Source organism: Saccostrea cucullata, unplaced genomic scaffold (assembly GCF_032062105.1).
Source record: "Saccostrea cucullata isolate Sc308-1 unplaced genomic scaffold, CSIRO_AGI_Scuc_v1 ctg1487, whole genome shotgun sequence".
NCBI lineage: Eukaryota > Metazoa > Mollusca > Bivalvia > Ostreida > Ostreidae > Saccostrea > Saccostrea cuccullata.
In genome coordinates, this window is record NW_026939629.1 from 36,807 (window position 1) to 63,329 (window position 26,523).

Sequence of the window (26,523 nt, forward strand, 5' to 3'; positions counted from 1 at the left end):
TAACTTACTTAACATTCGTCTTGTTTAACCTTGAACAGACAGACCATGTTAGAAAAACACAAAATCGTACTCGCTGAATCTTACCCTGACAATAACATCAACCCACACATCCAGGAGAATATCATCTCTTTAAAATCATACACCAAAAATTAAGTCCATCAATCATTCTAAACAAAGGATGTTACAGAGAAAATGCAAACCTTCAATCATCAATCGATTTTGCAAAGATAACAGTCTCAATTTTATTAAAACCGATTTCCACTGTATATATAATAATAATTACCATACATGAGTGCTAGCAGAATGCATTTAGGAACCCTTGTAAATGTTAAATAGCCCCAACCTGTAGCAGTTCCTTCAAATATTAAACCTCTATTAAATCTTTATAACATATCTCACCCTCATCTGCTGTTACCAGTGGAGTAAGTATCTGACAAACCTTACTGTTTGATATCAGTCTGCTCCTATAGAAGCTACTCATATCTCCACCCGGCATGATGCTGTCAGTGTGAAATGATACCCATTTAGTTCATCGAGACCTGTTCATATTCCTAGAAGCTCCTTCACTATACATATTTATATCATCCAAACTATGCTACTGTCTGTGGATTGATATCAGCTCCGACGTCTATAATCTCCTTCACTACACTCATATGTTTACTATTACATGCTGCTATCAAGTGGTGTATTATACTTTTTGCTGATTGATATCAGTCCCAGCTTCGAGTAGCTCTTTCACTACACTCGTAAGTCCACATCAAAATGTTGTTGTCAGTGGTGATTCTGACTTATCTTGCATATTGTTATTAGCTCCCGCTTCTATAAGTTCCTTCACTATACTCATATGTCCACCTTTACATGCTGCAGTCAGCGGTGTATCATACTTACCTTTTGGATTGATATCAGCTCCGGCTTCTATAAGCTCCTTCACTACACTCATATGTCCAGCTTCACACGCTGCTGTCAGTGGTGAATGAAACTTACCTTGCTGATTGATATCAGCTCCGGCTTCTATAAGCTCCTTCACTACACTCATATGTCCAGCTTCACACGCTGCTGTCAGTGGTGAATGAAACTTACCTTGCTGATTGATATCAGCTCCGGCTTCTATAAGCTCCTTCACTACACTCATATGTCCAGCTTCACACGCTGCTGTCAGTGGTGTATTTAACTCACCTTTTTGATTGATATCAGCTCCGGCTTCTATAAGCTCCTTCACTACACTCATATAACCACCCTTACATGCTGCAGTCAGCGGTGTATCATTCGTACCTTTAGGATTGATATCAGCTCCGGCTTCTATAAGCTCCTTCACTACACTCATACGTCCAGCTTCACATGCTGCTGTAAGTGGTCTATGAAACTCACCTTTTTCATTGATATCAGCTATGGATTCTATAAGCTCCTTCACTACACTCATATGTCCACCCTTAAATGCTGCTGTTAATGGTGTATAAAACATAACTTTAGGATTGATATCAGCTCCGGCTTCTATTAGCTTCTTCACTACACTCATATAACCACCCTTACATGCTGCTGTCAGTGGTGTATCATACTTATCTTTAGGATTGATATCAGCTCCGGCTTCTATAAGCTCCTTCACTACACTCATATGTCCAGCTTCACACGCTACTGTCAGTGGTGAATAAAACTTACCTTGCTGATTGATATCAGCTCCGGCTTCTATAAGCTTCTTCACTACACTCATATGTCCACCCCAACATGCTACTGTCAGTGGTGTATCAAACCCACCTTTTTGATTGACATCAGCTCCGGCTTCTATAAGCTCCTTCACTACACTCATATATCTACCCTGACATGCTGCAGTCAGCGGTGTATATAACTTACCTTTAGGATTGATATCAGCTCCGGCTTCTATAAGCTCCTTCACTACACTCATATAACCACCCTTACATGCTGCAGTCAGCGGTGTATCATACTTACCTTTAGGATTGATATCAGCTCTGACTTCTATAAGCTCTTTCACTACACTCATATGTCCTTTCCTACATGCTGCTGTCAGTGGTGTATCACGCTTACCTTGTAGATTGATATCAGCTCCGGCTTCTATAAGCTCCTTCACTACACTCGTGTGTCCACCCTGACATGCTGCAGTCAGTGGTGTATCAAACTCACCTCTTTGATTGATATCAGCTCCGGCTTCTATAAGCTCCTTCACTACACTCATGTGTCCACCCTTACATGCTGCAGTCAGCGGTGTATCATACTTACCTTTAGGATTGATATCAGCTCCGGCTTCTATAAGCTCCTTCACTACACTCATGTGTCCACCCTGACATGCTGCAGTCAGCGGTGTATCATTCGTACCTTTAGGATTGATATCAGCTCCGGCTTCTATAAGCTCCTTCACTACACTCATGTGTCCACCCTTACATGCTGCAGTCAGTGGTGTACCAAACTCACCTCTTTGATTGATATCAGCTCCGGCTTCTATAAGCTCCTTCACTACACTCATGTGTCCACCCTTACATGCTGCAGTCAGTGGTGTACCAAACTCACCTCTTTGATTGATATCAGCTCCGGCTTCTATAAGCTCCTTCACTACACTCATATGTCCACCCTGACATGCTGCAGTCAGCGGTGTATTTAACTCACCTCTTTGATTGATATCAGCTCCGGCTTCTATAAGCTCCTTTACTACACTCATGTGTCCACCCTGACATGCTGCTGTCAGTGGCGTATCAAACTCACCTTGTTGATTGATATCAGCTCCGGCTTCTATAAGCTCTATCACTACACTCAAATGTCCACCCTTACATGCTGCAGTCAGTGGTGTATCATACTTACCTTGTTGATTGATATCAGCTCCGGCTTCTATAAGCTCCTTTACTACACTCATGTGTCCACCCTGACATGCTGCTGTCAGTGGCGTATCTAACTCACCTTGTTGATTGAAATGAGACATGGCACCTATAAGCTTCTTCACTTCACTCATATGTCCACCTTTATATGCTGCAGTCAGTGGTGTATCATAATACAAACATTGGTTGTTTTTGTTTGTCGTTTTTATATGGACATACTTGATTAAAATTTTTACAGTCTCCAAATCACCACTGTAACAACTCAATACAAATAAGCGGTCATGTTCAAAAGCAGACCGTCTATTGCCCTGTCTTTTATTTGTTGTATTACAAATGGAGTTTGGTAAAGATAATTTGTATGTTGCAAATTTTTTTTCAATGTTATTTTCGCTTTTTTTTGCTTCATATATTAAACTGGAGCTACAGAAATTCCAAAATAGTTCAATCTTTGTTTCTTTGTGTAATTCAGTTTGTTTTAAAATATATTTTAGGATCTGATTGTGTCCGTAGTAAACCACCCAACTGATAACCCTCACACTGTATGTATTTTCTTTATAATAACCCTTCTCACACACCAACACACGCTGTCTACACCTCTCCCAGTACCTTTTTTCCGTCTTCTCACTCTCCTCACTCACACGCTCTTTTTTACTCACTACCTTGGACACGTCTTTCTGTTCGGACAGAAATAAAGACTTTAACTCTGTGTACGATTTTCTCTCTAACACCTCAATAAAAGCCTGACAAACACGGGGGTGTTTTAAAACATTATTCATAAAAACATCATACAGTTCCATATTTTCTATATCTCTGTACAAACGCTCTGCTAACATTGGATATTGATCCTCTCTTAACCGTATACAGAGTTCAAACGAGTCCTCGATTATATCACTACTTAATGTTCCCTGTTCTTCAACACTAAATTCTTCACTCTCATCGTGCTTATTGTCAACCTCTGATTCTTTTTTCCATTCTTGTACTTTCACTTTATTAGCAATGTAATTACTGCTTATATATTGTAAAAACAGTTCTGGAAACTGATGACCAAAATGATATGCAAGAATTTCAAACACAGAGTCATGAATAAATGTACACTCAGCACCACAGAGTTTCGTATATGTACCCTCCATAACTCCCATTGCTTCTTCAAATTTATATGCATCAGTGTCCTTTTCAATTTTACATTTTTCTAGTACTTTCGATTTCATTTCGCAGAAAACACCGTTTCCTGTGTTTTTCAATATTTCTTGTGAAAGTTTATTGCCATTTAACATGCACAAAACCAATGTAGCATAGTATAATCTATTTCGCCCTTGCATTTTATCAAATTCTCCTAAAATACATTCAGCTGGACAGGTAAAGAACCTTTCAACATTGTCTCTAAATTTCTCTTCTTTTGAATATAGTTTACACAACAGAGGAAACATACCCAATGTTCCTCCCAGCAATGCAGGGGTCAACAACTCTCTATCTATGCCGTGTTTCTGAAGGATCGCTTTCTTATCTTCTTCGTTCAATACATTTTCGGAACTATGCATCTTAATTGTGTTATTTTCATTTGAGAAAAATGATTTGTAACATTCATTAAAAACGGCTACCCTACATGACATTAATACCTTTGTATTTCTATTGGACGGATCTGAAATTCTTTTTTCATAGTCTATCAATGACTCTAACTTTTGTTTTTGCAGACCTAAAACACCTACCACATCATCAATGACAAAAACCTGTGGATGACGAGAGTCAGAATAATCTTCAATCTTCCTGATGTCTATAATAGGTACAACCTCGTATCCTTCCTTCTGGAGTATCAGGGCTATGTGATGAATCGTTGCTGATTTTCCTGTGCCTGGGACACCAACAAATGTCATGTAAGGTTGACTTCGGACTTGATCCAACATTGCAGGGAACCCGTGGCTTTCACTGTAAACCCCATCCTCCTCTTTCCATCGTATGAGATCTTTTTCAAAAACATCTAGAATGAATTGTTACATCGAGTTTACGTCATAAATGTTTCATCTTGTTAGTAAGGCCATCCTCAAAAAAATGTTTGTTTGGAATTGCGGCCTGAAAGGTTTCAAACACAAGAGGGAGGGAGGGAAATTATTTTTTTTTTAAATTGAAGGAAAATTTTGTTGAAGTTTTGATAAAAGTCTCAGTTAAGTAAATACATACTCTGAAAAGTATCTACCATAAACGAAAAAAAACTAATTTTACATAGATTTGACACTATATTTCAGTGTTTTGTTTGGTACATCTGATACATGTAATGGGCAAAACAATTGATTAAATAAAAAAAAAATCTTCCTACTTTTGGTCAATAAAATTTTTTCGGGAGGGTGCAATTTCAATGAGGAGGGAGGCAATCCCAAACAAACTATAATTTTACTTTGGCCTAATGTAATTACCAAGATTTCAGAGTAATTAATAAATAAGCAGATACCTAATAAAGTATGGTGTACATGCTTGTGGTTTTAAGAAAGATAAGTTTGCAGGATTGAATTTGAAGAATTTTTGCAATTAATGGTTTTTTGTAGAAATTTAAAAGTTTCTAGATTTGAAAATTAATTATGATTAAACCATAGATTACACTATAACCCAACTTTTTAAAACTTTCTAATTTTAATTGATAAAGCCGATTGACATATTGAGAACACATTTTCATTTACCCCCGCTTTCACCTAAATTATGTTTTAAAAAAAATCGATCTGAATTTTTATGTATTTTTTTTTTAATGTTAATTTATTGTGAATCCATTGCTGTATAATTCATAAAATGAATAAAATTATTGGGTTCCTGAAAGTACAATTCTGAAATCTGAAATGCATTTCTCGTTCAGTTTATAAGTGCTTTGTATTGAAACTTATAATAAGAAACAAGACTGTGCTGAACACCCCTACTAATGTGTTCGAAACCTTTTATTTTTCGGTGTTCTGCAAAGTATAAAACCCGATGAGTTCAGAGTAGCTCTGGCAGTGGCACTGGCGAGAGTGAGCGAGACTTCAGCGAGATAGGTTAAATTATTCACGGAAATGTGGCTAGGAAGTGTCTAGCACGTGGAGGCATGGTAAACAGAAAAGTTATGTTGCGTTTCAGTTTCCACCACCCTAGAATCAGCTGATAATGTCTATAGAAATGTACTTCAATCAAACTATCCATTTTACATTCATTCAAACTTAACTATATATAAGTATTCTCTATGATACAATTTTCTGCTGTCATGAATAAAAAATTCTTTTGGATAATATTTTTTGCATGGGAACCGGGACTATATTTTTTGGCGTCAGATTAGCAAATGAGGCACTACCGCCTGGAAGGTGGCGGGAGTTATCTTTCAATAAGTGAACACGAGTTATCTCGCATTACTGTGACGTATAATGAAACCATATTAATTCGTTCTTCATTTGGTTCATGCTTATGTAAATATGTAAAACGGAAAGAAACTCAGTGTGTGTGAGGGAGGGTTTGGGTGTTGGGGGGGGGGGGGTGGGGTCGACATAAAAATTTTAATTATATTCAATAAAAACAAAGGTGTTTTACAGACCATCCTCCAAAAAAATTAATTAAAAAAATTAGAAAGAAATTGACGTTAAGTACTATAAATAATTTATATTTATAAGTACATATTTGCCCTGCTTAGAGATCACATCCTGAATAAATTGGGAAGTAGCTGGATGAATGATAGATGTACATGTATATTGAAATGTTTCTTCCGACTATTATCAAATATAGGGCGTCATGAAAATGTGTCAATAAATGAGAACATTTCTCTAAGGCATGGCTTGGCAATGAACTTTTCTTGCATGCAACTGAAATAAAAAGAAAAAGACCTCAAGAATAAAAAAAAAGAAAGCATACGTATGAATGTGATCCTAAACATGATATAGGCCTCGGAAGCAAATTGAAAGGGGGGCTAATTGAAAGGGAGGGTAGGCTGAACCAACAAAAAAGGTAAAGTCCAATTTTCAATGCATGCCTATATTTTGTATATATTTGCAAAAAAGCTAAGCCTCCCCTCAACTCCCTGGTTCCGACGCCTATGCATGAAGAAAACAGACAGAAACGGATAGACAGGTGTGACATACAATAATGAATCACCCTAATTCTTACAGGTACTAACTTACCTGTATGAGTTATCAGAATATGAAGTTACCTGTAAAATCTTCCAGTTGGTTCATTTATTAAATATTATAAGCATCAGGTTATGAAGCTGCCTATGTAGTAGTAATATGAATCAGGATCTGATAATTTCTATCTCTACAACAGATACCGGCGTAAAAAGCCAACTACCTGTTACAGGGACTGCGTGTGTATATGTAAAAGGTATAATTCAGAAAGGAACCTTCTTACATCAATTAGGTACTGCTAAAGGGTATGGAATTGCACTTAAGCTACCCTAATCAAGTACCAGATATTTAACCATTCTTGATTCAATTAAATAAAACATTGTGCCTCGCAGATACATATACATGAATAAACCGAACCGATCTTTTACAGGTACTACATTTCAGCTCACCGACCTGTAACAGGTACCAGATATTCATGCAATTAAATTCTAGTACTTAAACCTTCTGCCTCTTACAGATTTCTGATAATAGCATACCGACTCGTAACAGGTACCAGATTTCAGCTCACCGACCTGTAAGAGGTACCAGATTATTACACGATCAAATGCTAGTACTTCACCTCCTGCCTCTTACAGATTTTTAATTATAGCATACCGACTTGTAACAGGTACCAGACTTCAGCTCAACGACCTGAAAGAGGTACCAGATTATTACACAATCAAATGTTTGTACTTAAAACCTCCTGCCTCTTACAGATGTCTGATTATAACATACCGACTTGTAACAGGTACCAGATTTCAGCTACCCGACCTGTAACAGGTACCAGATATTTACACAATAAAATTTTAGTACTTTAACCCTTCTAACTCTTACAGATGTCTAATTATAGCATACCGACTTGTAACAGGTACCAGATTTCAGCTCACCGACCTGGATGAGGTACCAGATTATAACACAATCAAATGCTAGTACTTTAACCCTTCTACGTTTTACAGATGTTTCATAATAGCATACCGACTTGTAAGAGGTACCAGATTTTAGGTCACCGACCTGTAAGAGGTACCAGACATTTACACAATAAAACTCTATTGCTTTAACCCTCCAAACTCTTAGTAATGTCTGATTATAGCATACCGACATATAACAGGTACCAGATTTTAGCTCACCGACCTGTAACAGGTACCAGATATTTACACAATAAAATTTTAATATTTTAACCCTTCTAACTCTTACAGATGTCTAATTATAGCATATTGACCTGTAAGAGGTACCAGATATATTAGCTCACCGACCTTTAACAGGTACCAGATCTCAGCTCACCGACCTGTAACAGGTACCAGATTATTACACAATTAAATGCTAGTACTTTAACCATCCTACCTCTTACAGATGTTTGATTATAGCATACTGAGTTGTAACAGGTACCAGATTTCAGCTCATCGACCTGTACGAGGTACCAGATTATTACACAATCAAATGCTAGTTTATTAACCCTTCTTACTCTTATAGATGTCTGATTATAACATACCGACCTGAAACAGGTACCAGGTATTAGTTCACCGACCTGTAACAGGTACCAGATATTTACACAATGAAACTCTAGAACTTTAACCCTCATACTTCTTACAGATGTCTTATTTTAACATACCGACCTGTAAGATGTACCAAATTTAAAGCTACCTACCTGTAACAGGTACCGTATTTAAGAAAGATATGGAGATAACGAAGAGTATTTAATATCAAAGTCTATAATACAATACAAAATAGGAGCAGAGCAAACACGGACCTCCAAAACATCAGAGGTGGGATCAGGTACCATGGAGGAGTGAGCATCCCCCGCTGACCGGTCACACCTGCTGTGTGCTCGCCGTCATTGTGACAGCAGGCTCGGTCGCTATCACTTTCCGTGTCTTCGGTCAATTTTAATTATCATGAGTCTTTATAACCACATATCGACCTACACTGAAGTCCATAATTGTACAGTATGCAAAACGTAAGTCAGCATTTGTCTCAATGATAAATTATATTTGCTGACAAGGCCAACAAGTACTAGCATTAGATTTTGCACAAATTCTACGTCATATGAATATAGAAAATAGGTCCGCTAATAACGGAGCGCAATTGGTACCCATTGGAATTCCAGTAGATTGTTGGAATACCTGGTCTCCAAAACTACATAGATATTGTCAATCAGAAACTCAAGCATCTCTTTGATGTCAACTTCAGAGTACTTGTGTGTGCAATCAGAATGTGTTTTAATAAAATATTTTTGCAATTGACCTATGACCAGGTAAGTATATTTACGAGTTCCATTTTTATTGAAAAAGCAGCTGTCAATGATATCAAAAAGCCTGGATTTAATTTATCGTGGGGAATGGTTGTGTATAAAGTTGAAAAGTCGTAAGATACTTACCTCGTACAGGTACCACATTATAAAGATGCATGTTTCTAACAGGCGCTAGGTCATGTTGTAGGTGTTGCCTTTGTCCTGAACCTTTAACAATACCATCTTCTTTTTTAGACCTAAGGAGCCAAATTTAGCCATATATTGGCTCAGAGAATCCCTAGGTATAGGAGATTCAAGTTTGTTGAAATGAAGGGGAGACAATTATGAATTGGCGAAAAATTAATCGCATAATTAAAGAGTTTTTTTTTTTAAGAACCAAGGGTCAGAAAATATGAAATCCATTTGGGATCATTATAAGATAGTCTAGAGTAGTCTAGTTTGTTCAAATCATGATCCCCATGGATAGGATGGGACCACAATGTAGGGAAAAAGTCACCTTCAAAAATATAGATAAATATTCTTACTGTAGATTTGATTTTGGTCAAATCATACTCCCCTTGCCTTTTCAGGGTAGTTAATGACCACTTATGCATTAAAGCTCTTCAATACCAAATGTATTTTTGTTTTTTTTTTGCAATTCACAATGCTCTGTGAGCAATGTGTTCCATGAGTCTGTTGTTGGATTTATATTTTACATCAATAGGGGGAGCAGATTCCGAGGTCACTTTATAAAACACAAAAGGGACCAGAGGTCAACTTATACTGTACATCACTAGAACGACTAGAGGTCACCTTATATTTTAATTATACATTAATAGGTAGATCAAAAGTCACTTTAAACGTTAATTATTAGTTGACCAGAAGTCAACTTACATTGTACACTGTACATCAATATGTTGACCAAAGGTCACTTTATATTTATGCCCCCCTCCCCTTAGAAGACGGGATTGTATAATGCTTTACTGCTGTCCGTCTGTCCATTTAGTTTCTATTTATTTTCTTAACAACCTTTGTACATACTGAAATGGAATTTTTGTACACAGATTTATCAAATAAATGTGTTTTGGGTACGAATGCACCATTTTTGACAGAGTTATGCCCCTTTGACCTAGATCGATTGTATATTGTTTAACGTCCCTCTCGAGAATTTTTCACTCATATGGAGACGTCACCATATGCCGGTGAAGGGATTCAAATTTAGACCTATACTCGGCACTCAGGGCCTTTGAGCAGTGAGGGCTCTTCAATTTTGAAAAAAACACCATTGCTCATAATAACTATATGCTTAGCATGCTTAGTTTGACTACTTAAAACCAAAAGAGAGCGTAGGGGAATAAAAAAAAATGAATTTCAAATAATCAGGAATAATAATCAGTGCCCATTCATCACAAAAACCCTCATCATGGGGTCATACACTTTACAATTTTGGATAAGGCCATAAAAGATTTTTAGTTTATACTATAGAACAAATTTCAAAGCATTAATTCAATAACAGTATTTAATTAGAGCTCCCACCACTCAATGGTACTCAAGAGCCAGGGGCCTTGAATTTAAAATTCTGGAAGAGGCTCCCTTGCTCATCATATCTATATGTAGTTTGTTTAATTAATATCCAGGAGCAGAGAAAAAGAAAAAGAATTAAAGTACACGTATTTTAACTTTGCAATTAATGTAGCCCCACTCTAACACCAAAACCCCTGACCCTTGGGTCATGAATTTCAAAACATTGAAGAAACCCTTTCTTATCATAACTATGCATGTAATTAGTTTGTTTAATATCCAGGAGCAGAGGGAAAATTTTTCAAAGAAAAAAAGCCTTTCACTTTATAATTTTTATTGCCCCGTCTTAACCCCAGAGCCCCTGATAATTGTACAATGAATTTCACAATTTTGGTAGAGGAGTCGATGCTTATAATAATTATGCCAACTGTTTTACAGCTAGATGTCAATGAGTAAAGACGATTTTTAAAGATTGCATCAATTGTAGTGGTTTCGCCCCAACATTCTGGCCCCAGGGGGTGGAGAGCAGGGACCATGATTAAAAAAATCCCCTTTCATGCATAGAAGCTTTATGCCATTTGATATAAATGGTTGAGCGATTGCAGAGAAAAGCTGTTCAAATGCCAACGCACAATACACAGCGCACGACCCCCCCCCTTCCCCCCCCCAAAAAAAAAAACAGATAGCAACGTTAACTAGAGGTACTCTGAGCAATGAGCTCACTAAATTATGCTCTCGAAGAAGTGGGTACCCCAAAGCGTAACAGACAGACATTCGGACGGAAGGACTTACCGATTACTACATACCCTCCCGCTTTTCAAAATGGGGTATAATAAGTCACATGAGTTGATTCAGGTCAGCAAATAAGTACTTTGATCTCCATATTTATGTAAAATATTAGGTGTCTTCTGATCTTCCTGTAGACGTACAATATAAGGTGACCTCTTGTTTCTTATTGATTTACAACATAAGGTAACCTTTGGTCTCCCTATTGATCTACAATATAATGATATCTCTGATCTCCATATTGATTTAAAATATTAGTAAACCTCTGGTCTCCCCATTGATTTTACAATTTAAGGTTACACCTGGTCTCCCTTTTAGTTTTACAACACTAGGTGAACCCTAATCTCCCTGTTGATGTAAATATTACTTGTCTTCCAATTTCTTCATTGTTGTTCCAAATAGTGTGATCATTAGTTTTTAATGATGTACAATATAAGATACCCTCTGGTACCCACACTAATGTACAATATAAAGTGACCTTTGGCCCCCTATTGAAGTATTGATGTACAATATATGGTGACCTTTGATCCCCCTACTGATGTACAATATAAGGTGACATCTGGTCCCCTTACTGATGTACAATATAAGGTGACCTTGTCCCCTAATGATGTACAATATAATGTGACCTGTCCACTAACGATGTACAATATAAAGTAACCTCTGGTCCCCCACAATGATGCACAATACACCTGTAACCTGTCAATATCATACAATCTGACATCTATAAGAGTTAGGAGGGTTAAAATACTAGTATAAGATGGCATAAATATCTGTTACCTGTTACAGGTCGGTGAGTTTATATCTGGTACCTGTTACAGGTCAGTATCTTTAAATCAGATATCTGTAAGAGTTAGAAGGGTTAAAGTACTAAAGTCTTATTGTGTAAATACTGGTTCCTATTACAGGTCGATGAGCTAATATCTGGTACCTGTTTTATGTCGGTATGTTATAATAAAACAACTGCAAGAGGTAGGGGGGTTAAAGTACTAGAATTTGATAGCATAAATACCGGTATCTTATACCTGTTACAGGTCGGTGAGCTAATATCTGGTATCTCTTACAGGTCGGTATGTTATAATCAGACATCTTTAAGAGTTAGAAGGGTTAAAGTACTAAAATTTTATTGTGTACCTGTTACACGTCGGTGAGCTAAAATCTGGTACCTGTTACAAGTCGATATGCTATTATCAAACATCTGTAAGACGTAGAAGGGTTAAAGTACTAGCATTTGATTGTGTAATAATCTGGTACCTCTTACAGGTCGGTAAGCTGAAATCTGGTACCTGTTACAAATCGGTATGCTATTACCAAACATTTGTAGGACGTATAAGGGTTAAAATACGAGGGTTGATCCAAAAGTAATGTCACTGTGTCAATATCTTTAATATTTGGCGTCATATTATCAAATGTAATATACCAAAAGATGCATAAAAGTAAATCTTATCAAAATTGAAAATTTCATTTAATAATGTTTACTTGAATCAATTTTATAGACGTTTAAAATATTAAACATAAGGGGTGTCGCCGCGTTACAACTTAACGTCACATTTTTAATTGTAAATTTTTAGAATGAAAAAAGACAAACACAATAAAAAAGCATCTAAAACAAACATCTAATCTTCCAATATTTTAGAAGACAATTTTAGGACCTTTTCTAGTCTTAAGTTGAAAATAAAAAGACGTCATTGCTTTTTAATCGTAAACATAGTTGTTTTAATCTGCTGGATTGAACAAAAGAAATGTCAAAATGGAGAAAAACCGCTGAAACGATCTGTATTGCGTTTTTGCTTCAAAATGGGGAAATCGCCCTTAGAAACAGTTACGATGAAAATCAGACAAACAGAGGATAGAACGTAAATAAGAGACTTGTTTATAGATGTTTTCAGCGATTTTTAACGGGTCATAGGTCACTGAATGATCAACAGAGGACAGAAAGACCGAAAAAGGGAGGTCGGATGGAAACTTTCTTGAAATGGTGTCTGACGTTGTCGAAAAAAGAGAGACGATTAGACGGTTAGAGCGATATGAGAAACTTTAAGTTTTTCTTATGGTACTGTTCAAAGAATTTTGACAGAAAACTGAATAATGTCTAGACTGAGTTTACAATGGATGTTAATAATTCTTTTAGAAAGAGAAATATATGTGAATGTGTTCGTGAATCTGAAATATTTTTGAAGAAACGAAGGGGAAGCGTTTAAGTTTATGACGCCGCGTATCCATCATAATTTTGACGTTATTTTGGTGCGGCGACTACCATAATTGCACTTTGTATAGAATTCGATATTTTGAAAAGTATACATCATTTTAATTTGAAATTTTCAGGACAAATTTGTAATATATATAGCTTTGATCATGTATGATTTCGTTAATTTACGTCGACTAGTAGCATTTTTATTGAAGTTGTGACATTACTTTTGGATCAACCCTCGTACTAGCACTTGATTGTGAAATAAACTGGTGCCTCTTACAGGTCGGTGAGCTAATACCTGGTACCTGTTTTATGTCGGTATGTTATAATGAAACATTTGTAAGACGTAGAAGGGTAAAAGTACTAGCATTTGATTGTGACCTCTAGGTCGGTGAGCTGAAGTCTGGTACCTGTTACAAGTCGGTATGCTATAATTAGACATCTGTAAGAGGCAGGAAGGTTGAAGTACTAGCATTTGATTGTGTAAGAATCTGGTACCTCTTACAGGTCGGTGAGCTAAAATCTGGTACCTGTTACACGTCGGTATGCCATTATCAAACATCTGTAAGACGTAGAAGGGTTAAAGTACTAGCATTTGATAGTGTTATAATCTGGTACCTCTTCCAGGTCGGTGAGCTGAAATCTGGTACCTGTTACAAGTCAGTATGTTATAATCAGACATCTGTAAGAGGCAGGAGGTTTTAAGAACTAACATTTGATCGTGTAATAATCGGGTACCTCTTACAGGTCGGTGAGCTGAAATCTGGTACCTGTTACGAGTCGGTATGCTATTATCAGAAATCTGTAAGAGGCAGAAGGTTTAAGTACTAGAATTTAATTGCATAAATATCTGGTACCTGTTACAGGTCGGTGAGCTGAAATGTAGTACCTGTAAAAGATCGGTTCGGTTTATTCATGTATATGTATCTGCGAGGCACAATGTTTTATTTAATTGAATCAAGAATGGTTAAATATCTGGTACTTGATTAGGGTAGCTTAAGTGCAATTCCATACCCTTTAGCAGTACCTAATTGATGTAAGAAGGTTCCTTTCTGAATTATACCTTTTACATATACACACGCAGTCCCTGTAACAGGTAGTTGGCTTTTTACGCCGGTATCTGTTGTAGAGATAGAAATTATCAGATCCTGATTCATATTACTACTACATAGGCAGCTTCATAACCTGATGCTTATCATATTTAATAAATGAACCAACTGGAAGATTTTACAGGTAACTTCATATTCTGATAACTCATACAGGTAAGTTAGTACCTGCAAGAATTAGGGTGATTCATTATTGTATGTCACACCTGTCTATCCGTTTCTGTCTGTTTTATTCATGCAAAGGCGTCGGAACCAGGGGGTTGAGGGGAGGCTTAGCCCCCCTCCCCCCCCCACTTTTTTTGCAAATATATACAAAATATAGGCATGCATTGAAAATTGGAGTTTACCTTTTTTGTTGGTTCAGCCTACCCTCCCTTTCAATTTGCCCCCCTTTCAATTTGCTTCCGAGGCCTATGTCATGTTTAGGATCACATTCATACGTATGCTTTCTTTTTTTATTCTTGAGGTCTTTTTCTTTTTATTTCAGTTGCATGAAAGAAAAGTTCATTGCCAAGCCATGCCTTAGAGAAATGTTCTCATTTATTGACATATTTTCATGACGCCCTATATTTGATAATAGTCGGAAAAAACATTTCAATATACATGTACATCTATCTTCATAGGCTCATTGTATTGATCTCGAGAGATATGGAATAAATTGACATTTTCCTCGAAAATATTTTGTGTGCGATAATGATTCTTTTTAAAAATGCCAAATAGAAAATAAAATGATTTCAAGTGCTTATAGGAATTAAATACTGAAAATTGTTAGAGCAGTTCGAATTAAAAGTTTATGTTTGAAAAAAAATCTAATTATAAATGATTAATTGAAATATATATCATATGCCGTTAAAGTACGGCTGTGAACATTTTTGTTGAATTATACCGTTTATGCCTACTTCAAACCAATATATGCAAAAAAATTTTAAATCGACATATAAAAGACGCATTCCGTTCATTAAATTCCTCGTCTTGCATTGACTGGGTTTATCTGTGTGTGTGTGGGGGGGGAGTTGGGGTGGGGGTGGGGGTGGGGTATCTGTAAGTCTGGTAATCGCGCGCCTCTCCCAATGTACTCCGGATGTGATCTCTAAGCAGGGCAAATATGTGTTTATAAATATAAATTATTTATAGTACTTAACGTCAATTTCTTTCTAATTTTTTTAATTAATTTTTTTGGTGGATGGTCTGTAAAACACCTTTGTTTTCTATTGAATATAATTAAAATTGTTATGTCGACCCCCCCCCCCCCCCAACACCCACATCCTCCCTCACACACACTGAGTTTCTTTCCGTTTTACATATTTACATAAGCATGAACCAAACGAAGAACGAATTAATATGGTTTCATTATACGTCACAGCAATGCGAGATAACTCGTGTACACTTATGGAAAGATAACTCCCGCCACCTTCCAGGCGGTACCAAATAGCCTCGACCTGATTTTAACTGACCAATCAGCTGAAAGAGTATTGCATTATGGGTAACTATGAATACTACAAGAATGTTAAGCATGGAAAAGGAAAACCTTATGGTAAATGAAAAGCATTTTTAAAAATATTTTTTTTCATGCTCATAATGACAAACAATTCATTTGTTAAATAAACGGCGGAAGTCTAGGTTTCTGAAAGTCATACCGCAAAAGGTTTTTCCCTCTGTATTTAATCCTTTGTTGTGCTATCGGTGAATACAATTGTCAGGTGAATTCCCTGGCCAAACACGTGATCACGATCGTAAACAAAGTTTTGTCCATTTAAATGCATAAGATATGCTGTTCGTTTTCATTACCCTTGAGGCACTGGTGTTCTGAACTAGACTACATTTTATTAAATATTTTTCCATCTAACAACAAATTAAAAACGCTTGTAAACGTTGCTCTTCTTTCTACTTTTCATTCGACGATTGGTCGGTTGCTCGTGGTATGATCTCTGTGCGCATTGTTTCAAGAGCGATATAAGGCAAACAGAGGTTTGTCAGTGTAGATAATAATGCACATTATCTACCAGTGATTTGGTCACTAGTGAGCTCTAATTTTCGCCGTAAATTATAAGATATATTGTTATATTAACCCCCCTACTTTGAGTCACCCTTTCTATGTTGAAAATCATGAAAATCTTTTAGAAAGGTCTGGAAACATTTATTACAGGACATGCTTTCAAAAGAAACAGGCTATAGTAATATCATGTTTACTGTTTATTTTATTTATAAAACCGGTTCTACCCTATAACCTTTGAATAGATCAACCTAATCCACGTGTCTTGAATTTAAATCACAATTAGTAGGGGTGTGAAGATAACACAAAAAGTTATCAACATTCAATTTAAGCAAAAGAGGTAAATAAGGTACACTACATTTTATAATAAATTTAATTTATCCCACCTCTGATCTGATTCCACCTCTAATCTGATCTGATGTTTGCTCTCCTCTTATTTTGTATTGTTTTATAGACTTTGAGATTGAATACTGTTCGTTATCTCCATTTTATCCTTCTTGAAGCAAAATTCTTTTTTCGTGAGTTTTCCTAATTGATTAAAATTACATATTTTTCGGACATTTTTTATATTTAAACTTTTCAAACCAGCAACAAAGATTCTCTCTCGAGAATTCTTCGCTCATTTGGAGACACCACCATTTGTCGGTGGTGGGATGCAAATTTAAACCTATACTCGTCACTCAGGTCCTTTGAGCAGGGTGGGATCTTTTTCATGCCCATACCTACTGCGCGGTTTATATGGCCCTATCGAAAGGACAGTCCCTATGTCCTGTAGTGGAATTGAACCCGGGACATAAGGATCAGCTTCTTACGCTGCGACTCTGGAGCAGAAGTTCTAAGAACTATACCATGCGGGCGACTGAGAAGGATATGAAGATGACGAACAGTATTCAAGCTCAAAGTCCACCAAACAATATACAAAATAAGAGCAGAGACAAATAACATTAATTATCAAGAAAAAAAAACTTTTTTCAATATTACATATACAAGAGCAAAAAATGATTATTTTACAAAGAACTAGGTTCACTTTTTCCTTATTTGGCCCTGTGAATTTCTGAAAAACTGAAACTGCATAGTTTTAACTAACAACGCATTGAATAATCACTCAGATCTTTGGTGACTGCGTATCTATAAAAAAATGACGTCATTTTCTGTCTAGCCAATGCGTTATGTTTGCATATTCACTGCTCTCTCCCACTATTAACCTACAGGCTTCAACTACGTTCATAGCGCTATAAACGCAATTGCTCCTGCTATGAGTGCAATTGCTCTACCACATTCGTGTGGAACAAGCTCCGCTACAATAGTATTTGTTGTTGAGGAGTATATATATGAAATGTTCGGTAAAAGGAATAAATATAAGTTTTTAATAATATTTTTAGGAAAAAAAAGAAATTCAGAACAATTTAAAATTGCAGATTTATTTCTTTAAAAATTTAATTTTGGTCAATGTATTTAATTGTGTATTAAAACTTTTTAAAAATTGAAGAGAACTGTCATATTTGTATTTTTTCTTATCATTTTTTTTTTTGCATATTTGTACAAATAACGATAACTCTTCACACTTGGGTGATAAACATTCAGAAAAAGCAAAAATTCTATAATAAGTAAGTCTATTTCAAAATGATTTCAACTGTTGAAAATAAATACAAAAACTTAAAAAATCAAAGAAAAACATTCTGGAGTTATAATCATTATCAAAACATTCCCTTTTTTATCATAAGGTTAAATTATTGATTTTTGTCAGAGAGTTTCAATAAGGTTGATCGATGACGTCACAACTGCATCAAAACAAAAATTAAGAGAATGTGACGACAGTGCAGTTTGTATCCAGATAACTGTTATTAAGAAGCAAATACTGTACAATTTGTTTGTGATTTATTAGAGAAAAGGTGCAATGATCAGGTATTATACTCGTTTTATAGCCTTGTGTTTTTCTTTACTGAAGACAACGAGCCACATCCTAATGTCAGCCAGGATTTCCTCTAATACTCTTGGCAACATATGCAAATATAAGTAATAAACAACGATTATTCAGTGAACATGGCATTATGAATAGCAATAGCTCTGCTGGCATATTTTCCATGATGCACTAACGCGCATCATGGAATATGCCAGCAGAGCAATTGCTATTCATAAATCCATGTTCACTGAATAACGTTGTTTATTTTTTAAATGACGTCACGAAACGCGTCAATTTCCATATTTTCTGAAAAAGTCTACAAAACAGCCAATTTTCGAACCTGTTTTTTAATATTTGATATAGAGCGCAACCTCTGATCTCAAATATGCAACTACTAAATGATAGAACTGTTTATGGGGATTAAAAGACATGTATTATTTTTTAGATCAGAGAGTGCGCTGATACTATTTTTCTTCACTGAAAGAACTCATTTATACCTTTTTACCTAAAAATTCAAGAACATTGCAATTTCATAGAGCCAGTTCTCAAATACCTGGACTTTTAGAAGAAAATTTTTAATAGAAAACGAAAGCACAAGGTCTTTATTTTATTTTAATGCCTCAAATGGAAAATTCTAATGTTAATTAATCAATTGGTACATCTACAGGGCCATTTTAAGCATAAAGTGAACCGACTTCTTTACATATACAAGAGCACCGGTCAGGGTAGCCTTGTGGTAGAGCATAAGCTCGGGTTCGATTCTCGTTCGCGGCGCTGCGTCATACCTAAGACGTAAACAAAGGTAGTAACTTCCTTCGCCAAGAGCTCAGCACTATAAGTGAAAGTCACGGGTATGTCGATATGACCTTACAAACGTAGGTACCGTGTCACGATAAAGAACACTGACTGCTCAATGGCCCTGAGTGCCCAGTATAGGTCTAGTCTGCATCATCCAGAGATATGGGTTTACCTCCACAAACTGTTTTATGGAGATAAACACAAAAACCAGACTAAGAATATGTCTAGATTTTTTATGATTGAAAAATTCTTGAGAGGGACATTAAACAATATACAATCAATCAATATACAAGAGCAAAAAAGGTAGATTTTATAATTTCTTATCTCTTGCACAATTCTGAAGGAAAGGAATATCTGAATTCTTCTTATTATATATTTCAGAAAGTCCTTCAAGATGTATTAATACTAAAACGTTTTGAATTAAGTTTAAATTAAAATTTTGAATCATTTAAATATTTGTCAATCCCATTGCCACCATGTAAATATAAACAAGAATGTACATACACTATGTTTTTTAATTGAAACAAGTCAAGGTTAATTAATCTTTTAAAAATATTTCAATTTGCCAACTATTATTTTTGAATTCACTAACATACCTTTGACATTTGGAGGGATTACAGACTTTGGTTTTTTTATTTCATCTGAAATATATAGTAAAAAAAAGACTTTTTAGATGGCATATTTATGAAAATTATTCTGTGTTATTTTGTGGCAAAACTCAACCTTTGCAAAGAAAGATTTCATTATATTTTTTTTCACATACAGTTACATGTAGATATAAGCTTAATAAATATGAAACAAATAAATAGTAATTTCAATCAAAGGCAAACTTATTGTATGATTTTATTTCAAAGTAATGGCAAAAGAATACTTCAAGAAATTTTTTCAGGGATTTTGACCATCATCCACATTCATAATCAAATTGATTTAGATTTTCATTGGACATTTTAACATTTGAACTTGCATTGTGGAACATACTACATTTAGCACAATGAATGTGATACTGCATTTTACAATATATTAACAATATTTAATTTACATGATATAATTTCGATATCTATCTGGTGTTTTCCCACATCGATCTGTAATAGAGTCTTAGTATCCATAGACTTTTATTCTTTTTTTCATAAACTATACACTTGTATCAGATGAATAGCTGACCATTTTTAGAGTTTAGTTACTCCTTTATTGAAGCTTAAAGCAAACAACACATGCATTCCTTGGAACACTTTAAGTTTCTCTATTAGGACTCAATAAGAATGACTCTAAAAAATCTGGGATTTCTACTGGGATATTTTAATTTTATAATGTATTCTGTTTTTGGATATAAAATTAATTTGATCTTTCTGCTTTCCTTCATACAGGTTTTTTTTATTGCTGTACGCAGGACCATTTGGAATCATTGTTGTATTTTAAAGTTTTCTTACAAGCCAAACAAAATCGAGTATTATCAATAGAGGTTTAATAATCTCGATTTTTTTAACCAAACTTTTGGGCGACTGTGTAAAAAGAACTCGCTACTTAGTTCCAATTTCGTACAAAAGCGAAAAAGATTGTCAGAGTAATCCATCCTCCCCCTTTGACATGATAGCATCCAACAAACAAGCAGCTTTGAAAAGGTTGGCCAATGAGGGCATTACTTTATACTGATGAAAATGAAGGGAAAAAATAAGGTTATTGAATTGAACTTATAAACAAAAGTGTTATACATGTAGAAGATAGTTTTTAACTATGTGTACCCGATACTTTCCTAGTCTTTATATATTTAAGCAAACATTTAGAGCATTAAAGTAGGGTCTGATGACATGTTCCCAAAATATTTTTTTTTCTCAAAAAAAAACCAAATGTTTAAAAAAGTTTCCGTACTTTGCCAGGATATAGACTAAGATACCAGGGCATCGATTTAATTGTTTATCATGCTAATACGAGATTTCTTGATCAGGATTAAAACAAATTTGAATTGGCTCTATACAGAGGAATGATTGCCTATTAGTCATTCTCCAAAGTACCACAAATAAAGTTCTATTAAGTTTTTATTGTTTTTTGTTCATAAGCGAGAAAGATTACTTTGAGATAATAGCTTTTAAATTATTCAATAAATCATTATTCAATCTCGTTTTGACATAAGATTATCAAAGCAAATTTGCGATTGCTGTTAAACGGAGAACAATAGACAAACATGTGTTTACTGTATATAAAGTCGTTAAGCTAGTTTGTCGTCTGTTTTTAGCTTCTTTAAAGATGTAACTAAATCGAAGAATGGTTAGCTATCTATACGCTATTAACATATTCAGTATTTCATGCAAAAAAATCTAGCATGATAATTCATACATGTATATTATTCCCAACCCTCAAATAGATGATAAACTTGAAATTATTTTAGATAATTATGTATCATTATTCACTTTACATGTGTTAAAGTCTTTACAGCAATTGTCATTCTTCATGATTCGTTGAGGGATCCCGATTCTGGTGTTTTTTCATAATATTAGTTTGTGTGGAGTCTGAATATCATACAGTTTTTAAAAAACAGTTTTATGAGCTCATAAATGAATATGTATCAATGTTCCAATGGTACTTACCAACAATTTTCAGTATTTTATTGTGATTCTCATTTCTCTCCGTTTCACTCTCCTCCAATTTTTCTGAAAGGAAAAACAGATTTTAAGTAAGCATTCATTGCAAATACACATTTAAAAACATTAAACTTAATTTCATCAAACTTCGTCTTAATTACCTTTCAGTCCTTGGACCAATTGTCTAGTTTCTGCATCTTCTTCAGCCTGTTTCCTCAGTTCTTCTATGTAATGGCAGTCACGGACAGGATCCATTGTCTCATGACTTAAAAAGTCTACCGCTCTTTCAAACTGGTTCCCGTTGTTAAGGAAAGAATCAAGGTCCACAACTGCTGATCTGACAGTGGACCAGATTGTGTTGAAATCAGCATTGGAGAGGACGGGGATAGAAGAATGTACACACTGATTTCTGGCAATACGGATTCTCTCAATGTTGGCAGAGAGAGATCGATCTGTAGGGTCTGGATCATTTCCCCAGCCATTGCTGTGTGGAGATATGCTACAAATGTTTCTGAGCAGTGTGTACAATAAAGGAATATCCATGTCACCATAGTTTCCAGTATAATTGCTGCCCAAAGGTAACAAAAGATTCATCTGTGGTGCCGTCAGACGGGGAAGATTACGCCTCTTTTGTTTAATGACCTGTGTGAATGTTGGTAGAGGTACATGGTGAAGTAAAACATCACGTAACTCATCTGTACATGGACCCAAGAGAAGTCGACAGGCTCTACAGGCATTTGTCGTCTCCTCTGTAGAGGCGTAAGAGGAGGAGGCCATATCATTCATTTAATGCTTCTCTGAAATGTAACAAGAAAACGAAAATTAAACTCTCAACAAAACAAAGTGTTATTCTTTAAATAGGACTATATACTTCCCTTCGTTCAAGGCAAAGAGAACGATTATCAAAGATTTCTAACATCTTGCTGAAATAGCTTACTGCAATTTCTGTGGCATGAATTTTGTTAAAAAGTAATAGTTGTTTTCACTTTTGTAACAGTTCTGGTCAGGGAAATATCTTTGTGCTAAGCATGAAAACAATACCATCAAAATTGCCAATGTCAAAGTCCCTTTTTTGTAGTTGGGTTATCTTATGTAAACAATGACAATTTTATTCACAATCAACTGCATGTAATATGTGACCTGCAGGTATACAAATTATAAAACGCACCCAAATGGTGTCACATGTCTGTTCAATACACAGGCACCTGGTGTTATTATTTTTCTTTAGATAAAAAATACATACCCCTACCAGCTGTTTATTATTAGGTAGGGGTATATTTTTTTAACGTCAGGTACCTGTGTATACATTGTATATTAAATCATGGCATCTCTGAATGTTATAAATTCTATATTTTCCACAGGGATTATACAGCTAATCCATGACGTCATAACTGTTAGATCTCTATGAGAAAATCTTGCGGGTTTTTTTTTTCGACAAGATGACAAAGCTATACTGTAATAACCTTTTTCAAAGATTTTGGCCATCATAAACATTTACAATGGAGTTGTTTTAGATGTTCATTAGGTAATTAAATATTTGTATATTTATAATTGAAAATTTCATATCAAGCACAATACAAAAAACTCTAGACTCATAATCCAAAACGCCAAACCTCTCAACCTGACATGCAAAATGAAACTGTATCTTGGTCATGTATTTCACCAAGATACGAAGGTATTCTGTAAAGGCTGCCAAAGGTCATTTGACGTGTAACATTGTGCCATAAGTTCCAACATCTCAGGAAAATGAAGGAGTGTATAATTGATCAAGCTTAAAAAGATTTGATGATATTCAGATAGGTATAATATATAATCTAATTGTATACCTATTCAAATATAGCATTGCTGTATTACGTGAGTAGATTGATATTTTTATTTAATCATATCGTAGTGAGCATTTTATTTAATCATTAAAATGGTTAAATGTATGCAGACCTGCCCTTCCATGTCTCAAACTATTCAGGTGTAAATTGATCAACCATAAAACTTGATTTTATAATGAAATCCTTTAAAACATGGAAGTCCTATTTCAGTTAAAACTATTCAAAATCGTAATTCTACTGAAATCAAAATTATTTTGTATGCAGTATGATACAAGTTTACCTTTAACCTTTGGTAGAAATATTGAAGGGATATTTTTTTCATAAGTTTTTAAAACTTTTTTTTATTACTCAAGCCCTATGGAGGTGCTTGAGTTATCTAAAACGATGATATATCATCGATTAACTCAGTTTTAAAACCCGAAAATATATATTTTTATAGATAAACAAAAATAGAGCTGATGTTGAAAATTACTATATCAAAAATATTAAGTGCAAGTGTTAAATGTCGGGTTCTATTTTTTATGGCGAATGAGCATTGAGTGAAGCTCCGCAGCCTCAACAGTTTCTATACAGAAATTTTGCGCTTTCCTTTGTGTAGGAATCTCAGGTAACTTTTGCAGTTGCCGAAAAAGTATCTTTGGACGAGTTCACGTGTCTTTTTTATCGTAAGGGGATAAATGACAGGTCCTTTTAAATTGACGGTTTCAAGTTAATCATTTGTATTTCCATATACACAAGTGTTAATTCAAGCTTGACATTATAAAAGCTAAAATGACTTTAAATTTTGAGGCGAAGCTTTCTGAAACGTCGACAAAAAAATCCTCTCTTTTATTTGGCATGCAAGTAACGTAATTATTTTAAGATTACCTTCCGTTTGAAGGAACAATAGTCTTTATATAAGTGTATATAAAGTCATTTTATAAGTCTTTTTATAGTCTTTATACCTATCATTTAGGTGTATGTGAGGAGGAAGCTTTACTTTCAAGTTATTCTTTAATATAAATTCCTTTCATATTTAGTATTGACCCAATGTACTTTGAATTTTCTGATTTCTCACGATAAAGAATTTGACAATTTTGGGTTGTAAGTAATATTTTCTCTGCTTACAGAAAGGAGCAAATCGTAAAGATAAACCGAACAGATTGATATAGATTTCTTTATTTTTTTTCCCACACAATCTCCACTGCAACAAGGGTCATACTTCTGTTAATGTTAAATGTATACTTTGTTATTATATATAAAAATGGAGCTAATTTGCTTTATAATATTTATGTATATGTATGAAAATGAAGCGTCCATAATTATATATTTGTATAATGTCGTTAAACGTATATTTTGTTATCATATATAAAAATGGTTCTAATTTGCTTTGAGATATTTATGTATATGTATGAAAATGAAGTGTCAATAATTATATATTAGCATAATGTGAAAAAATTTTGTTCAAAAATTGGAGATATATAATACTATATTGATCCAACGGGCTCCTGGCACCCCTGGTGAGGTATTACCAGAGGGCTTCTGCGGAAGTTTTACCTCACTTTTATATTGTATGTTATTGAATAAATGATCGAAAACTGAAAAAAAGATAACCCAAACATATTAGTTTATGGAGCAATAAATGATACAATTCCTTCCGCACTTGCTCAAAGTGCTACAAACTCTGCTATATAAATGCGAACACGAATATTTATCTTAAGAATAGTTAAAACTCTCATTAAAAGTTGTCAGATTCTACAAACATTTTTACGACCACGGTCTTATGTTTCTATTTCCGATTTCTTCCAGTTCTTTCACAATTATCTATTAATATTTCAATTTTTTAAAAATAATTATTCCATTACATTTCAATCTGCACTAAAATATGATTGTCAACATCTAAGTTATACTTCTTTTAATATCAAAGAATCGCGGTGTTACTATGGAATTAGTTTGAAGATAACTACAAATACTGTAAAATCACATATTTTCGTGGGAACAAATATTCGTGGTTTGAGAAAAATCTCTTTGTTCGCGGGGATTCGATTTCGTGGATCAAGAATTAACATTTTACATTTCGTGGTGGACATGAATTCGTGGGCCTCGTCATATCTCGAAACTAAGGAAAATTGAACTCCCCCGAAAATTTGGGATTTAACAGTAAATTATGAAAAAGAAACAAAGGAGACCAAGTTCATGGCAAAACACAAATCCCCTACAAGTCAATAAATTTACTTCCTTGTATACACAAAGGTCGTGTAGCGAAACTAACTAGAATAACTAGAATGCCGACCTACCTGCTGTAGAAGGTGGCAAATTTAAGTCCAGGCAAATATGTATACACTCCTGTGTACATCAAAACATCATGGACAAGACAAACAAATTGAAAAACAAATACAGGTGGACCGTCTAGAACTTAAGTGTCAGATCAGTTTATGCTAGACATCACGTGATGAACACATCTATTGTAGACTAGGGTCAGATGGCATCTTTAGTAAGGTAATATGAATATGCATATAAACTGTTCTTACATCTTCTGACCCTCAATGTCTATTGCAAACCTTCTAAACATGTTTTAATCCACGTATATTGGAACAAAATAGTGATAAGGACTGTTATATCTAACATTTGTAAATTCCGTTTTTCACATTCATAGTATTATTACAACAATGCACTTTTGTTCATTTGTTTCTCT

The 26,523-nt window shown here is 34.9% G+C and overlaps 1 protein-coding gene across 1 annotated transcript; it reads right to left on the minus strand.

Annotated features, from left to right (window-relative positions):
* Positions 1 to 757: 757 nt before the first annotated feature.
* On the minus strand, positions 758 to 26,232 carry LOC134253478 (uncharacterized). Its single transcript, XM_062735999.1, has 7 exons — positions 26,126 to 26,232; positions 22,188 to 22,823; positions 22,033 to 22,095; positions 20,047 to 20,091; positions 1,657 to 4,797; positions 1,243 to 1,440; positions 758 to 861 (listed from the first exon to the last, which is right to left on the minus strand). Exons 2-7 carry the CDS (start codon positions 22,810 to 22,812, stop codon positions 758 to 760), a joined length of 4,176 nt encoding a protein of 1,391 aa, XP_062591983.1. The 5' UTR covers positions 22,813 to 22,823; positions 26,126 to 26,232.
* Positions 26,233 to 26,523: the final 291 nt, after the last annotated feature.

Bases quoted from the DNA above. Each gene is read 5' to 3' on its own strand.
- LOC134253478 (XM_062735999.1), bottom strand. From the start codon at position 22,812: ATGAATGATATGGCCTCCTCCTCTTACGCCTCTACAGAGGAGACGACA. The intron at 4,798-20,046 runs GTATGTTAGTGA...AATTCATTCTAG, and splicing joins AATCCCTCCAAATGTCAAAG to ATGTTTTTGAAAAAGATCTC. The intron at 862-1,242 runs GTAAGGGTGGTT...CGCTGACTGCAG, and splicing joins TACACCGCTGACTGCAGCAT to CATGTAAAGGTGGACATATG.